This window comes from Lottia gigantea, assembly GCF_000327385.1.
Source record: "Lottia gigantea unplaced genomic scaffold LOTGIsca_32, whole genome shotgun sequence".
NCBI lineage: Eukaryota > Metazoa > Mollusca > Gastropoda > Lottiidae > Lottia > Lottia gigantea.
This window is the reverse complement of record NW_008709073.1, coordinates 1,503,943-1,522,102: the sequence shown is the minus strand read 5'-3', so window position 1 is coordinate 1,522,102 and position 18,160 is coordinate 1,503,943. Positions and strand designations below refer to the sequence as shown.

General features: G+C 31.1%; 1 protein-coding gene across 1 annotated transcript; it reads right to left on the bottom strand.

The window, feature by feature from the left end:
* Window positions 1-412: 412 nt before the first annotated feature.
* LOTGIDRAFT_162086 (hypothetical protein) lies at window positions 413-17,651 on the bottom strand (the record flags this gene model as incomplete). The annotated part of the gene is made up of 5 exons (XM_009058022.1): window positions 413-461; window positions 1,780-1,806; window positions 9,854-10,061; window positions 10,835-10,934; window positions 17,538-17,651. 5 exons carry the CDS (start codon window positions 17,649-17,651, stop codon window positions 413-415), a joined length of 498 nt encoding a protein of 165 aa, XP_009056270.1.
* Between the last annotated feature and the right edge of the window lie 509 nt (window positions 17,652-18,160).

Sequence of the window (18,160 nt, the reverse complement as noted above, 5' to 3'; positions counted from 1 at the left end):
AGCCAGATACGCCCACTCCAGATGGTATTGATAAAACATGAACCTTTCATTGAGTCTCACAACGACCATTTGAAAAGACAAGGAATATAATGCCAGAGTATGAAGTAAAAGCCTTAATTATTACCAATTTCTCAAATTTCATTAAAATTATGTACATGCATGATAATTATGAAAATCTGTTTCAAACTAAGGGACCTCAAGCATTTCAATATTCTGTTGTGGATTTCCTAAAACGCAATGATCACTGGACTTCTTTAATCAATCAACTTTGTATAAACAATATAAAACTAAAGTACTAGCAATCGGTACCACAAATCGAAAACCGAAATCCAAAATAACATATTAATAATATACTAGTAGAAACTATGTCTGTTTATTATCATGTCAATAAGAACTATGATAAAGAACATGCTTACTCTTTCTGATCCAATAATCTTTTACTGTCTTCAACACTTTCTTCACTGAAAAAAATAATTTGGCAAAGTTTAATAAAATGGAGATTGAAGATGGGCTAAGCTAGGAAGTTTGAGGCTAAGAAGGCTGAGAATGAGAAGGTACTACTATTCCAAGTGTTCAACTCATAGGGGCATCCTTTAGTTCTCATAAATAAAGGGATTGTAAAGGGATTTTCTTAACTATTTATGTGTATTGGGACAATGATAGCATAGATTTGCACATTCCAATTTTCAGTTGGTTGACCTTGGTTGCTGAGAGATGTGGGCGTATAAAAATTCGCAGCTTTTGCGATTGTGATGTTATAAAACTTTTAGTTTTAGAGGAATTGTAACAACCACAGACTTCTGACTGAAAATTGGAACGATGCAAATCAATACCATCAGTGTCCCAGATACACATAAAAACTTTAGAAAATCTCTTCCTTTAAAAAAGAAGCAAAGGAAAGAGTAATTGGACAGATAGATAAGTACATATAAACTAATATAGAAGATATAGATAGGAAAGGTGACAGCATCCTGGTGAGAATACAGTCTACTTGATACACCCCATGTTTTATAAGGTGTTACTAGAGTGTTATCAACCTCACTGTAAGGTGTTATATCCTGGGATGTGAAGGACACTCAGCCAAGTCTCACCCATCTCTCAATACCTTATTTATTTATCAATACCAAATCAAGTTAATGGCACCTCTTTAAGATGACATGTGAGATCTATAATAGGATTTCGACTCTTCAAATCCATTAGCTACTATCTATTAATGTTTGGATTTGAAAATCTTAGTGAAGTATCATTTAACAAACACAACAACTCATATAAGTTGACATCCTTTCAGATATCAGATGCTTTTAATGTTGCTGGTCATTTTGGACTCATTGGCAAAATATCTCCCTCACAGCCTATCAAAGGCAATTGATTGAAAATGTGACTTAGCATGAACTATTTGAAAAACAATCGCTACAAGGTCTGGATAAGATACAATCTCTTTAGCATCAAGGTCCAGAAAATCATCTAAGAGGGATTGTGAAGAGGTTTTCTCATTTTTTATGAGTATTGGAGAACACTGATAGCTTCAATTTGAAATATTACAGTTTTCAGTCTGTGGTTTCAGCAATACACTATAAATTAGTGTTTGATGATGTACCTTATCGCAAGGGCATTATGTGACACACCCAACCCATATTTTGCAGTGTTTTTACAATTCCTTTAAAATGTCCCAAAATTTTTCAAGATAACTAAGCAATTCATGTATTTTGACTTGTGTATAATTTTTTGTGTATATCTTAAAAAAGATTCTACAGTAGTTGAACAATAATGTCTACTTACTGATTTCCTTTAGAAATTGCACCATAGCTGAAATAACCAATAGAACGATATAATCTCATCCAGTAAATGAGTAGATGAAATAATATATACATGCAATGATACAGGTGAAGTATTATAAATATATAAGATGTCTGATTTCACCAATCAACAATCAAATATCATCAATATTACTGATATATATCTGATGAAAGAATCTAAAACTATGCAGTATCTTGGCTTTCTATGCATTGTTTAGAATATGAAAACTTAATGCATCTATCTATGTATCTGGGATGGAATGGAGTATACTGATTGACTATCAGGGACCCTGATTGTATTGATTTGCACCATTCAAATAATCAGTCAGATAATTTTGGTTCAAATTGATTGAGAAAATGTCTGTACAATCTGTTTCACATGCAAAATGTATTGTCTTCTTTAAGAATATTCTGATTTATATTGTTTTTCTTTAAAGTAACACCACCTCTTAGAATGGACATAAAATCTAAAGTCTCGAACTTGGTCAATATGACTATATATTCATCATTGTTTGAATTATCAGGTACCATGACTAAAGAATAGAACCTCTATATAACGACGATGTATCCATTAAACTAAATAATCAATGAATCAAGCATGTTTCAAAATGACTTAGTTTAATGAATTATTACTTAGTTTTATGGATATATTAGATTATAGAGGGATTCTGTTCTATAGTTTTGACACCAGGTAAGTCCACTGATGAACAAATACTCATTTTGGCCAAGGTTAAAAAATTCAAAAAGTTTTTGGGTCATCCTAAGAGGTAGTATATCTTTAAATATTCATCAAATTATTTTTTATAGAAATTACCCTATAACAATAAATGTGTTGTATTTGTGTCCATTACTTTTAACAATTCATAGACATTTAAAAATATCTTTGTGTGGGATTAGTTCAAAATGGTGGTCACATCACATAAATCAATTAAAATCCTATTCAAATTCAATTGGCAACCTTTTAAATAGGAATTCATTTTCTTTTATTCATAGATTTATGGTCAGTTTGAGGAAGTGTGATACGGTCAAATGACCTACAGACTAATAAATCAAAATATTGTCTAAAATGACTTCACATGTATCCATACATAAATCAAAACTATAGTGAAAAGATGTTAAAAGTTTAGTGAGGGTACTGTCTTAGAAACATCTGCAAAATGTATCATATTTGTCACAAAGCTGACAATACCCATAAATCGCATCATAAACTTCATTCTATACTTTCAGCAAACAGAAGATAGGCTTCAATACAGCTGAACATTATCTTCCCTCCTTTAGGCCCAACTTTATTTACTTCATGGTTTACAGATCCCAGTGTCCCTACTTTTCTGAAAAACCCAATAAAAAGAAGATTGTATAAACTGTTTGTATGTTTTGTGCACCAATTTGTGTTTCAGTTGCATTCATTGAAAACTAAATATTTCTTTTTGAAACTCAGAATAACTCTGAATTAAAGGAGACTGATGTGCCATTTTCAAGCTTTGATTTGGGTCTTGAAAATATGTAAAAAATCGTCTTTTAAACTTTCAAAAGCGAAAAATATTGTACACACATGAACTGAAGACAGTGCGCTGTGAACTCTATTACTGATTAACTTAGCTAAAAAAAATCCTGTTTCTGAGACTAAGGTACGATTGGTGAAATGAATGGGAAACCTATATAAATAACATTTTTAAATTTTTAATACACTGCTCAAATATAAGGAATTTCTCTTTTCCACCTCACTGACTTTGAGGAGTAAAATCTCCCAAACCAGAAAATTAAAATGCTGGCCTCACAGCCCTATACAAGGCCACAATTTAATGAGGGTCATCATATACCTGTCATCCTTCCTAATACACTCATAAACTTTCAGATTTTTACAAATCATTTTATGACTATTACAGCTGGGCAAACATTTCAACAAAAGACTCAGAATTTGGATAAAGCATTGGAAACAGTAGCTATTTAAATAGTAAACTGTATATTATGTCATTTATAGTTAAAGTCGTTGTTTATGAGACTTAATTTCTTTGCAAAATCTGTCATGGTGGAACATGTAAGTGTATGAAATAAAAAAGCTTAAAGATGGGTTCCCTTATTTTAATTTATGAACATGAAAATGCTAATACTTATATGAATAGAAAGAAGAGGTATTGTAATGACTTGGAAAAATACCAGTTTGTCTCAAATATCCATAATAAATTCTAATATATAAATAATATAATATTCATCAGTTGGACTAAAGAATATAATCTCTATATAAGACGATGGATCCTTAAAGATGGGTTTCCTTATTTTTTAGTGCCAAATTAAGAAAACTATTTGATTAATATGTGTTTCTAATTAATTATTATGTATTCTTAATCATATCATTATATTTTTATTGCATATAATTAAGAGTTTTAACCAATCATAAATGTCCATGTATCTGCTGTCTGGATAAACAAAAAAAGACTTTTTGACTTTTCTAGATCGGTCACTCATTGGAATTCTGCTCGTAATTCTCTTCTAATTTAACTAATTATGAATTAATTATGGACATGTGAGACCAACTGATATTTTTCCAAGTCATTACAACACTTTCTGTTCATATAATTAATAGCATTTTCATTTTCATAAATAAGGGAACCCATCTTTAAAGCTAAATAATTAATGAAAAATGCTTCTAAGCTTGTTTCAAAATTATTAAGTTTAATGGATTATAACTTAGTTTTAATGATTTATTGGATTAAAGAGGGTTTAATTTTTGGCCATGTTCGAACATTTAAATTTGTTGATCATCCTTAGAGGTGGTATACCTTTAATTCTGTTCATTTCACGCTTTCTCCCATTTTAGGATATCTGTACACAAATTTCATACAACAAAGTCAACAGTAATTGATCTGTGAATATTGCCTATTACCAACATGATCTTCAATTTTGGATTAAATATATTCAACAAATTCACTTGAAAGACAAGAAAACTTCTGTTTCTAATATTTGCAAAGTGCTAAAATTCTTCACCAGTATGAAGTTTCATAAAACTATTGAGTCCTTGCTTCGGACCTAGGCCCATGCTTTCTATGAGTTACATTCTCATTTCACCTTAACACTAACCCCTTAACACGAACCCCCTAACACTAACCCCCTAACACTAACTGTTCTAAACTGAATGACCATGGCAATATGAATGTATTTAACTCTCATTGATTATTCATTGCCCCTATTAACTGGGTAATTCAAAGCAATTAAGTTATATGAGCAGGTAAAAATATGTTTATTTCATCTAAATTATTCATTACCAATGCTACAAGGTTTCAATTTCTATACATGATTTTATGACCTTGTAATTTGTAAAGGTCATTGGTATTGTTGAGATACTTGACTAATAGGATATAAATGTCTTATGATATGTTTCAAGTAATCAATTATGCATTAGGTCCTATTATAGATAATTTCTATTCTATTCATTGTTGTTTAAAGACCAAAGTTAACCCTTAATACCTCTCAAATTAACTAGTTTGGTAACCAAGCAACTGCTGTTAATAGATTTAAAGTATTTTTATGTGGATTTGAAATTTGAAAAATAGCTTCTGTACTGCTATTTCTCTCAAATACTTAGTTTTATAAACAATGTTTGAGATTAGGGTGGTTGAAAAGAAATAAGTTACTATCAACAAGCAGCTAGTCACTATTCAACAGAAGGCACTGACCTAGGGTTAAAGTTGTGTTAAAAAAATTAAAAATTCAGCTCACTGGTTAAAATATCTGTGATATTTCCTACGGGAATTCTATCTTTTAGAATGTACACAAGTCTCAAACTTTCCCTGTACACTCCATGAATCCATAAAACTAAGTAATTATAAAAAACGCTTATAAAATATCAAGATTTTTTAAACAGGGTTCATACAAGTCATCTGAGCAAATTTTCTCTGACTTTCCAGACAAATTTCAATCATTTTCCATGACCAATTTTATATATCTTTTGCAGTGATTGTCTTACAAACTGATGGTCATCTTTACACACATTTAACCAGGCTTGTTCATTTCACAATGCACAAGTCCCACCTGTATATATGCACTGATTAACTATCATTTTTAAATTTAAAACAAACATATTGAACAAAATAACAGGACGATGATTTTCCCTGATATTCCATGTCTGAAAAACCGTTTTTAAATTTCCCTGATATTCCAGGTTTTCCATGACCTGTGCGAACCGTGTTTAAATAATTATCTGTAGTTTTATAGATAATTACTTAGTATTATAGATAATTACTTAGTATTATAGATAATTACTTAGTTTTATAGATAATTACTTAGTTTTATGTATTATTACTTAGTTTTATAGATTTATTGGATTATAAAGAGATTCTGTTGTATGGTTTTGACGTCACGTAAATCCACATGATGAATATATACTCATTTCAAGATGTAGTATTCCTTCAAGACCTCCTTAGCTGTGGAATAAATGTGCCAAAAAAAACCATCAGAAATATCTATCAGAGACCAATTTTAAACTCAACAGAATACTGTTATAATATTTATTTTCAAAAGGTCTAGTTAGACTTGACTAGTAGGTTTTTATTTAGATTGAAAATCTTGATTATCAGACCAAATTTGTTTTGACTACTCAAATTAAAGTTTGATTCGCATTTCTTAAAAATTAAAAAAGCAATTTAAAATGTAATGCTAGTAACCTTTCATTAGCAGATCATTGTGATCAATTTTAATCATTGGAAATATTGGATTACAAAAGCACGGTTGAATGGACAAAACTAGGTTTTGAACGGGCAGTGGACAAAACTGGTTAAAAACCAGGATTTTAACCGGTTAAATCCATACAAAGCGGAAAAAAATGATCAAAACTAAGAGTTCAATTTTTTTCACAGTTTAACAATCTTGATATGTTTTGTCTTAATCATGGTAATTGAATTCTTAAAATTACACCCATTGTATCATAACATTTTCTCACTCCTCTGAATCTACCAGCAACCAAAATGAACAGTAGGAATCTTACATAGCACCTATATATATTAGTTATCTGTCAAGTCTAAAGTCTGTGTTGAATTGTTGCAGACCCAACTGAGTAAGAATTGGCATCAGGATCAGCTTTTGAGCACTTTTGTCCAATCAAGGGGTTTTGGACAGGACGGTTTTAACCGGTCAAAACTGGCTGGTTAAAACCTCTCTGGACAAAACTTGCCAACCCTGTACAAAAGGAGTCATATTGAATCACAAACTGTTATTCGATGACAAGTTATTAGTTGACCCATGAAAACCAACTTAAAATAAGAGAACATTTCATGTTTTTTATGTGATCAGGTTTCCATTACACATCATCATTAATCATATATGCTCAGATGCTTGCCTTCAAATTGTGCACAACTTCAAAGTCATAGAACATCTAAAATTCATACAGATAGAATAGAACAAGAATAAAAATGTTTTGGGGGCATATAATGTGTCGAGCTTCATTACCTCAGCACATGAGCATGATTGACACCATGATGACAGGCCAGGCTAAATTAATTTATGAACTAAAAGGTGAGGGACATTATTTTTTAGCTTATCATTCCTCTACCCATCATAAATATTACCAGATCAAAAGATTAAACAATTTCAGTAGCCCAAAGGTAACATCAATTACTTTGAATACTTGCTAACTATCTTAAAAGAACATTAAAGGACATTCAGCGTGTAAAGAGTTAAATTTGAGCCTGAGGGAACAAGGGTTAACAATAAAATCTATCAGAAACAGTATGGCTGATGATTGACCCCAAGAGTTTACTGTCTTATTTCTAGTGATAAAATATTACCTAACTCTGGACAATGGTCAACTTTTTTAACTTCAAGTTGTCAACACTAGGGGTGGACACTCACTAGTTTTTCAAATATCTTTAGACAAAGGTGTTATTTTCACCACTAAAAGGGACTGAATCAAATTTGCTGGAGAAAAGCTCTTTGACACTAAACTTGAGTTTACTCTAAAGATTGGACCTCCTCGAGTACATAAAGCTGACGCTTCTTGATGCATTTAATTTCCCTCCATTAACAGATACTTCAGTGTGAATCTATTGACTGAGCCAACCTTCCTTCCAAAAACTTCACATCATTTCAAATTTGGGTTTGATCATCTTTGGGTAATCACCTTAATCAAATTTACTCTTTGAAATCCTCACATCAAATTCGAGTGCCAAATCCTTTCTACTCTTCAAATCTCAAATTTCAAATAATCCCCTTGCTTTGTGTCTCATATTTCCAGTGAGCTGAAATTAGCTAATGATTAAGTGAATGAAAGGGTTCTGTAATTTGAGGAAATGAGATTACCGGTCCCCAGCATGTCATTAAGAGTTTTAGTCACCATCTTTAGTCTACCTTACAAAAATGACAGTAACTCCTAAATAGCCAACTAGTTTCCTAATTAAAGGTTTTCTTTGAAGATTTGAAATGTCCTGTAATTCAACACCAAGAATTCCTTGACAGAGAACAAGAAAATGAAGCTTAATAATAGCTCTTTAAGCTCACATTTTAGCTCACTTTTGTATAATCTGCCTTCAAAATAACTGATAAATAATCAGAACTGAAGATAGCTGCCAGGCAAGGTAATATACACCCACTGGCAGCTTTGATTTTAAATAGAAATATTTGGCAGTACAGTAACAATCACCAGTATGAAATATTCAACCTTCAGTCATATACTTATGAACTTTTGCATCAAGAATCATGTTTTTTAAAGTGTTAACGAGCTAAAAATTTGCTGTGTTTTCAAGAACAAGGGCAATAACTCATACTAAATATTTTTTGATTTTTTTTTTTTTGGGTGATTACAAACACTCATACCAAGTTTTGTCCAAATCCATCAATAATTGTCCCCTCTAGAGTATTTACGAGCAATTGTGGGCAGCCAGACAAACAGACTAAAAGACACCATTATACGAACCCCATTTCTATATCCATAATAATATATAGAAGTTAAACATTTGTTGTTATTCAGATTTTGAAAGTTTGTGGTGTTTTTTGTGTGTTTGCTCCATTTGAGATTCTTGTTGTTTTTGGTAATCAAAATTTTAACCTATCAAACTTGTGAGGTATTCTGGGATACAATAACTGATACAATCTGTCCACTTACATCAATGTTTTTGATTGGTAGCAACTTTACAACTCTTGGGGCTATTGTGATAAAATTGAACTGAATACAATGTACATCATCTTCACAATGTCAGCTATTACTTATATAAGTAAGAAGTTGGTAATAGCTTGACATTGTGAAGATGAATGGAATGTTCTTAAGTATTTGGTCAAATGGTGGTGTAACCCGCAGAAAACTTCTTCTTTTTTTTTTTTTAAACAGTATGTGACATTACATCATATATTTTTCATGAACCATTCTTAAAATTATTAAGAAGAATTCATTTGCCTAAAACTTAGTCAAAAGCCATTTCAATTTTTATTTCATTGTTACTTGCAAATAGTCATTAAAGCTGCTTCAAGTTTCCATGTCAGTCATTTTAAAACCAAACTTGTTTTCCAAACAAACTAAATGTAAATAAAGATAGTGGATCAGCTTTAAATATGCCCACTGAAAAGAAACTTTCAGGTGGTCATGAAACTATATTGAAAACTGTAGTGTCTTTGCTATTCAGTATCACATGGGTACTAATTTAAAATTGATTTTTCATCATATACCTAGTTTATATCTTGAGGGTAAACATTCTGAAAATGCTAAAATTGAAATTTTGTTTTCATTTTAGGTTAATGATAATTGGTTAAAAATCTGCAGATTCTAAAGCATTTACAATGGTACGTGAAATGATGGCTGGACTTTTAAAAAATAAGCAGGCTTTGGTTTATTGTCCCATCCGAACGACTAGACACTTTTTTTATGTCAGCCCCTCTTACCAGTATCACTGACGGGAGAAAAACTGGTTGAAAAAATCCTCAGGTAACCTATGCCTGGATTGAAAGTTGAACCGTCAGGTCAGCAAGCAAGCGTCTAACTCACTGAGCCACTGCGGCTCCTTGGATGTCAACAATAAACATGTATGTTCATATAGATATAATAATATACTAAAACGACTCATTATTTTACATACCTCTTATCTAATGAAGGTAATTTAGGTAAGATATCAGAAGAATTATCTTCAGGATAAGGTTCAGCTGACCAAGGTGATTCTTCACTAAATTCTTGATTGATCCAACTCAATGAGGTTATTTTACCTCCCACCTCTGCTGAGTGAAGTACAGAGGCATTCTCTGTATTTGTTAGTTGTATTTTACCACTATAGTAACCCACTGCTAAAACTGAAATATAGGGAAATGGTCTCTTTATATATTCCTTTTCTGCCAGGATTTTAAGAGGAATGGTAGATTTGTAGCACAAAAATATTCCTATGACAGTTTCTCTTTTTCAAATTCAAATGTCAGGAACATTTATGTGGAAATCTTGAGGCATAGATCCCATTCAAATCTTGAAACTATGTAACAAATTTTGATAGCACTGTCTCTAGCCTGATAAATCGGGCATACCAGATTGTTCTACAATGCCCCTGAATGCTTCAGTTCAGCTTTGTAAATATAAATACCAAAAGTAACGCCAACTTTGGCTTTTGTCATTAAAGAAAATTCTCTCCAAAAATTGATTGGAGCAACTCCCATAAAAGTGAAATCTTCTGTCTGGCCCAAAACGTGCCTATATCATATCAGTATATCACATCCAAGAAAAAGGTAGGGCCAGATTTGTTAACCTATATTTCAACATGTGTCTAAATTATATTCAAGACACTCATATTAGCAAGCAAGCATCCACCTCTCTAGGCAACCACCTATGTATACTTGGAAGTTAGATAATATCAGCACTTGCACTAATCTGTAATTTGGGGTCAGTTTTTAGGATATTCATGTTTTCAAGATATTCAAATACAATAGTCAAATCTAATAACTTACAATAATAGCCAATCAATTATCAAATTATAAGTATTTTTTAAAAAGTTACAAATTGAAATATGATAACTTCTTTCTAATATCAGTGGATAAAAAATATTATACAGAAAATGAACATTTATTTGTACCAGTACCTTTGCCATCTGGTCTCCAAGCTAACCCACCAACTTTATCTTCTTCAACTGAAGGTTGAAGAGTCCAAACTTTCTGCCATGACAGACGATGCAAATTTACCTGAAATATAGTTTTAGCTTTTTTAAGATTTGTAATTAATGATCAGTTAGGATCAATTCCAGATGAGGTATTCCAAAACAAAGAATACTATTTTTGTCCTAATAAAGCAAAAAAGCCATGTTTGTGACTAGGCACTTTGTATAACTTTAATATAGCTTGCCAGGCAAAGTAACATATGCCCACTGGCAGCTTTGATTTTAAATAAAAATATTTAGCAGTACAGTAACAATCACCAGTATGAAATATTCAACCTTCAGTCATACACTTCTTTTGAACTTTTTTGACGTGATACTGAACAATATTACCAAATTTTGTCAAAATCAGTTGAGAATTAACAATAAACCCAATTATGGTAATGTTTGTTGTGAGCAGAATCATTTTAGTCAAAAAAAATGTACCAAAAAATACCATTATTTTAGAGGACTATTTCAAAGGTTTGTTATGAGTGCCATCTAGAGTATGGGCATGTCTTGCCTTGCTGACAAATGTAATATCAATTAATATCATTTATCATACCAATAAAATTATTGAAATATATTGTCACACCTCATTATATAATTAATAAAGTAAGAATAAAGATAGATAAAATATGTAAGATATCTATAAAAGTGTCAGAAAGGCGATAAATTTTACACTATATAAGTTAATTAGTGCAAATCTTTTCACCTCTTCATTAAAAGTGGCAGCCTAGACAAATTTACAGTGTATGAAATATTTATATCATAGTCGTAATATAGAGTTGATCTGGTTCAATATGTTGAAAAGTACTAACGATCCAAACCCTATTACGAAAGACGAAATTCAAAACAATATATTGGCTATAACAGTAAATTGGTAGCAGCAAATGAATGTTTCATATGAGGAAGTATATCAATCATAAAAGAGGAAGTATTTCATAATCAATAGTGGTTGAAAATCAGACTTTTTAAAAAATTTATTAACAATTAACAATTGCCATTTACTAAAAACCAAACTTGTCTTCACAATATTGCTAAAATCTCATAATGGACCAAAAAATAATTCTGCAGTACCGTAATGATTGAATTGAATCTGTTGTAATTTTTGACATTCTTTTCTCTTCCCCATCATTTTTTTATGCTTCTTTTGGTCTAGTATAGTTTTTGATGTCTAAGTTTGTCATTTTTTCAGATTTGGAGAGATTTAGAAGTGAAAGAATAAAAGTTTCCTGTAGAGGCAGGTGTTAATATCCAGAAGTTATCTACTTTCAAATTGCTTTACTCAAAATTTTCATAGTCATTATAAACCTTTTGACCAGATACGAGTATTGACCACACTCTCAATTATTTCATATTACATTAAAGATGGGTTTCCTTATTTTGTTAGTGTCAAATTAAGAAAACTACATGCATTTGATTAATTGGTGTTTCTAATGAATTATCATGTATTCTTAATCATATCATTATGTTCTAATTGCATATAATTAAGAGTTTTAACCAATCATAAATGTCCATGTATGTACAGTCTGGATAAACAAGAAAAGACTTTTTGACTTTTCTTGATCAGTCACTGATTGGAATTCTGCTGTAATTCTCTTCTAATTTAGTTAATTATGAATTAATCATGGACATGTGAGACAAACTGGTATTTTTCCAAGTCATTAAAAGACCTCTTCTTTCTATTCATATAAGTATTAGCATTTTCATTTTCATTAATGAAAGGATCAAGTCACATTTTTTGTTTTTTAAGAAACTGGCACACTCTCCCCTTAAACAAAACCCAGTAAGTAGCCCTTGGAATCATAACCATGGCAGATTTTGGTAAATTCAGTCATTAACAATGGAACATTTGTCCACCATAGGGTTTGACTTGTTTAATTGTTATCAACAATGTAATATGAAATGTATTGTGATACAAGGGTCACAATATGAATCGATATAGAGTAATGGGATAAAATTAACCATTTCATCTTCAATTTAGTAATGTAGTTGATAGGAGAGTATAACGTCCACTGTCTAACAAATAGTTTCCAACAATTTCAGTCAAGTCACTGAACAAATTTGTGATTCCATTCACCAACTTATAAAAATCCCTATTTTTTATGGAATAGGAGGTATTGTCAAGTATCAAGACACGATCATGTGATACAATATGTCAGCATAGTAAATACATATCTACTCAAACAGACAATTAACAATATTTAATTTGATTCCTGCATTGTGCTTAAGAATTATCAACTAAACCAGATCAGTTTCCTATTTGGACAAGGATTATATTGGTCATCATATGAACAAATATAGTCCTTATCCAAATTTTAATTTAGAATTAGAATCATGGCATGAAAATTAAACTTGTTATGAAAGAGATTTTGTATTCTCTGGATTGTATCATTGCTGAGTGTTTCCTTTAAGTACAAGAAGAATTCAAAATAAAAGTTTCTTCAGAGACATTTTAAAAATTCATCAATTAGCATTAAAAATGACTTTTAAAATGAATACTCTTTGAAAATTTGAAATAGATGATAAACATAAATATAAATGTACATAAATATTATTTGATGAAATCTGGCTATCCAATCAAGTAAATTTCAAAGAGATTTTGGATGAAATAAAATTCCTGAAGTTGTTACAATAAGTACACTAGACTACCTAGTATGTATGTACTTCAAAACTTTAAATCATTAATATATTTTAAGGGAAAGGTTCAACATCTGTTTGTACAATCATACCTTCGTCTTAGAAATGGGAATTTTTTAGCTTAACTAATCAGTAATAGTGATCACATCTCATGGTCGAAATTTGAGACTTCAAATCAATACCCTGAATTATCCACGTTTGAAAGTTAAAAAGACAGCTAGTCTTTTCTGTCATACATTAAAAAAAACATTTAAAGAAATAGAAAATGAAATTCCTAGTTTGAGATATTTTTTGAAGGAATTATGTAATTTTTGTGCAGTTTTATAACTTTTCAAAAAATATTTACATATATTCAAAACTCAAACACAATCTGTCCCTTTAAAAGTATATAAACTCAATGAAGAAACTTATTTTGAAAAAAGATTCAAACAACAAAATCTTAAAAGAGTGGCATCAAGTATCTTGGATGAGTGAGCATGATCTGTATCATCAGGGATACCTGCTATAGTTACTATAATTACTAATTATGATTACTAATTATGATAGTAGAGTAGAGTTTTTAAACTTGGGTTCAATATGATTTCACCAAATATACCACTCCAGATGACAATTAATCTTAATCAAAGAATATGATTGCTATATCTTCCCTAGCTTTCTGTTGAATGGTAACTAAACTTATTATTCAATAGGCTAAACCAACTGTTTTTCTAAATTTCTCATCATTTTCTTTTCCAAATTTCATGAAAATTCTTTTACAGAATCAACATATCTTTTACATCTTCAAAGGATAATCTACAGGAATGAAAATATTTGAATAATTATCTTTAAATCTACATTCAAAACAATAAATAAATTACATTGCTAATTATTCTATTGTTACTTATCCCATGTGGTAAATCTTCAAACGAAATCTGCTGTCTGTTTTGTAATCATTAAATCTAATCCCAAATCAAAATATCCATGATCAATGAAAAATGCTAATTTATCTATTGTGTTTTTAATCTTTAATCCCATATCTTCAAAGGTAAATCTGATATCTTTATAAATCTAAATCACTCACTAAATATTTTTCAAAAAAAATTTCAAATCTAAATATAATCTTAGGATGATAATATCTTCAAAAGAAAATTTTTTTCAAAAATCGGAATAATTATCTTATGTTTATTTTAGAGATGTAGTACTGATCAATTACCACTAGAGAATTAATGAAATGTAATCCAAATTCTTACTAATAACTTCTTCATAAATTCTTTCTTGCATATGAAACAATTTGAATAAAAATTGAGAAAATTATAAAAAAAGAATCAAGCAGAAAAAAGCCTTATTAAATCACGCTTATAAACATCTAAAATTTAAGCTATTTTCACAATCTAGTAATTTTTCTGTATTAGTTTCTTGATGATTTACATTTGGTCTCTTGTAGATTCATGAGGGTTACAGTAGCTATCCAAACAAGTGGTTGCCTAGCAAGATATGCCCACTTTCCTCATACATTTTCAGTATATCAAGAGCAGTCACCTATCTGTGTCAAATCATACCAAAAATCTAATTTGAGCAAGATATTGTTGATTTAAACAAAGACACATTATTTAATACAATTCTGACATAAACTGTCACCTCTATCCCCAACAAACTTTGATGAGATTTTACTAAGTCGTGGGCAATAACTCAAATTCTGTTGATCAGAAATTGTCAAATTCAATTGAATAAGATCTCGTCAGTATAAATGATCATACCAAATATAATTTAAATCAGATGAAAACTGTACTCTGTATTGTGTTCACAAACAAATTTTGACGTGTTTTTCATAAATCATTATAATGTGGGCGTATAAAAATCCCTTCCTATGATTTCAAATTTTCAATCTCATATCAATTTTGCAATTACTCCAAATTAGTTTATTATTATCTTTATAAGTAAGTAATAATCTGAAATATCATCTTCAATATCTGAATCTAAAATTATTCTCTGATAATCTGAATTATTCTCTGATAATCTGAATTATTCTCTGATAATCTGAATTATTCTCTGATAATCTGAATTATCCTGATAATCTGATTATTCTGTCACAATATGATCTGAAATCTGAAAATTATTCTCTGGTAATCTGAATCATCATCTTTCTTAAAATCAGTATCTGATGTTTGAATCTGAAGACAATGCTCTAGAAACAATTGAAATGCAATAATCCTTCCCTAATGGCTGTTGGGATGCAGAACAATGCTCCAAAGTTAAAACAACAAAATCTGGACTAGGGGAAGAATGTAGTGTTCAGCTGAATAAACAGAAATTGTAGCTTTCAGACAAAATCTGCAGATGTTTCATTTTTGACTTAACATCATTTGCTCATTGACTGAAGTTAAATGGTTTTTCACTTTCTTCTACATGAAAACTTTTCAATCAGTTGTCTTTTTGGTTGATTTGTGCCAATTTTGTCCCATAAGTAAAATTGTCACATGTCCACTAGGCATGACTGGTCACTCATAATCTATAAAAATTATACCCTTTCCCTACTACATGCTGTCAAACTAATAACATAATTCTAGTCAAAATAAACGACCTTCGTTCAGGCAACCATACATCTGATTATCCAGACACTTTCACCACAGAGTCTAGAGTCAAAGGCAGGATGTTCTAGTCTAAACTAGACTTCAGTGTCCAGGTGGCAATGTCTCCAGCCATGATGATCACAGCTGGACAGCACAGTTGACCAAATAATCAGTCTACAGCCTCTTGCTCATTAGACAAGTTGCAAATACCAAGCTTCTTCAATATTATTCAATATTTTATTGTTTTTGACTAATTCTGCTTCTCCAAATCTGACAGGAAAAAATTTTGACAGATTGTTGATGGAGGTTCTGATCACTCAGCCAAAATAATTATCATTTTAGCACAGCAATGTTTCCTAAACTGCAATTTTCATCATAACTTTCTATACACAAAAGACAGGCTAAAAGTAATTATTTCCATGGCCACAATCAGGCAGATGGTATTAGTTATATTAAGGGGCATTAAAAATCATGTGCCAAAGTGACAAATATTGTCTCATAATCATGTGTTGTTATGAGACTCTTATAAAAGCTTCAAAAAGGCTTAACCATAATTTTTTTGAAATATATATGAAATGAAGATATGAAATTTGGGGCACATTATACCCATCTTCACAATATCTAGCTATTACAAACTTAGTCTTATACCTTGACTGCAATAGCCTTTATTCTTGTATCACAGAAGTTTCTTGTGCTGTGATTTCATTGGATTGTACGCTAGTGAATACAGCCAATCAAAGTTTTCGACAGAAAGACATAATGTTTACAGCCTGTCTGTCGAGGGCTATGATTGGCTGTATTCACTGCCGTACAATCCAATCAATTTACTGAATTCCAAGAAGAGTGGCTATTATAGTCAAGGTATAAGATTAAGTTTGTAATAGCTTGACATTGTGATGATGATTTATGCTGAAGCCAATATACAACACTCAATAAAGCTTTTTTCTGATGATATCTCACGATATAATTGAAGTGAGTTTTCAAACCGGTCAGTTATTCAGATTGGAAAGAGTAAATTGAGGCCCATTAAGCTATTACAAGATCCCTCGACAGTTGAACTGTTAACGTTGCTCTCCTTTCCCTGCTTCCCTCATTCCACACAGCATGGCACAGCATACATTCATAAGGCCAAACAGGAGTAGAAAAAAATGACATGCAATGAATGGAGTTTTACGTCCTACTTTCCCTACAACATGCCTGTAGCACATGGGGCCTCGGTTTATTGTCTCATACGAATGACTAGACGCTTTTTCCATGTCAGCCCCTCTTACCTATATCACTTACAAGGGGAAACCGGGTTGAAAATTCTGAAGATATTATCTTGACCTATGCCAGGATTGAACCCTGAGGGAGCAAATGTCTAACTCACTGAGCCACCGCGGCTCCCCAAACAGAAGTAAAAAAGTAGGATGTAAAACTTCCTTTCCCTTTCATGAAACATAGCTACAGGTCTGACTCACCTCTCCCAGAACATTAGCTAAAGCAATAAGATCTATTTTTGGTGACCATACCATCAACTCTATTTCATTAGCAACATGTTTCTCATCTACTTGTTGAAAACCTTCTTCAGGCATTGTAAATTACTTACTGTAGCAGTCTTAAATCTGAAATATTAGAGGAGAAGTTGTTTCCATATTTTTTACCATCTGAATTTGCAGGTTAAAGGGACAGGTAGGCCATTCTTTTTGACCTATCATACTTTAGGCTCAGGAATTTTTTAGCTAAGCCAATCAGTAATAGTATTTACAGCTCGCCTGAGCCTTCAAATCCATGTGTGTTCAAAATTATCCAAGTTTAAATTTTAAGATACTCTGTGATATATAGAAAAGACATGTATAGAAATTGTGGATAAATGTCCTAGTTTGAGATATATTTGAGAGAATTATGCGATTTTCTAACATTTCTAGTACTTCTGAAGACTATTTTCAAGACTGAAATCAACCCCGAATTTGTTCTTTTAACTGTCTATAATTATATTTCTCTTTAATTATCAAGTTAATAAACATTCAAACAATAATGAAATAAGTCTTTACATAAAGGGAGCTTAACCAGCGACAGCATACTAGATAATGTAGTCTGTGGG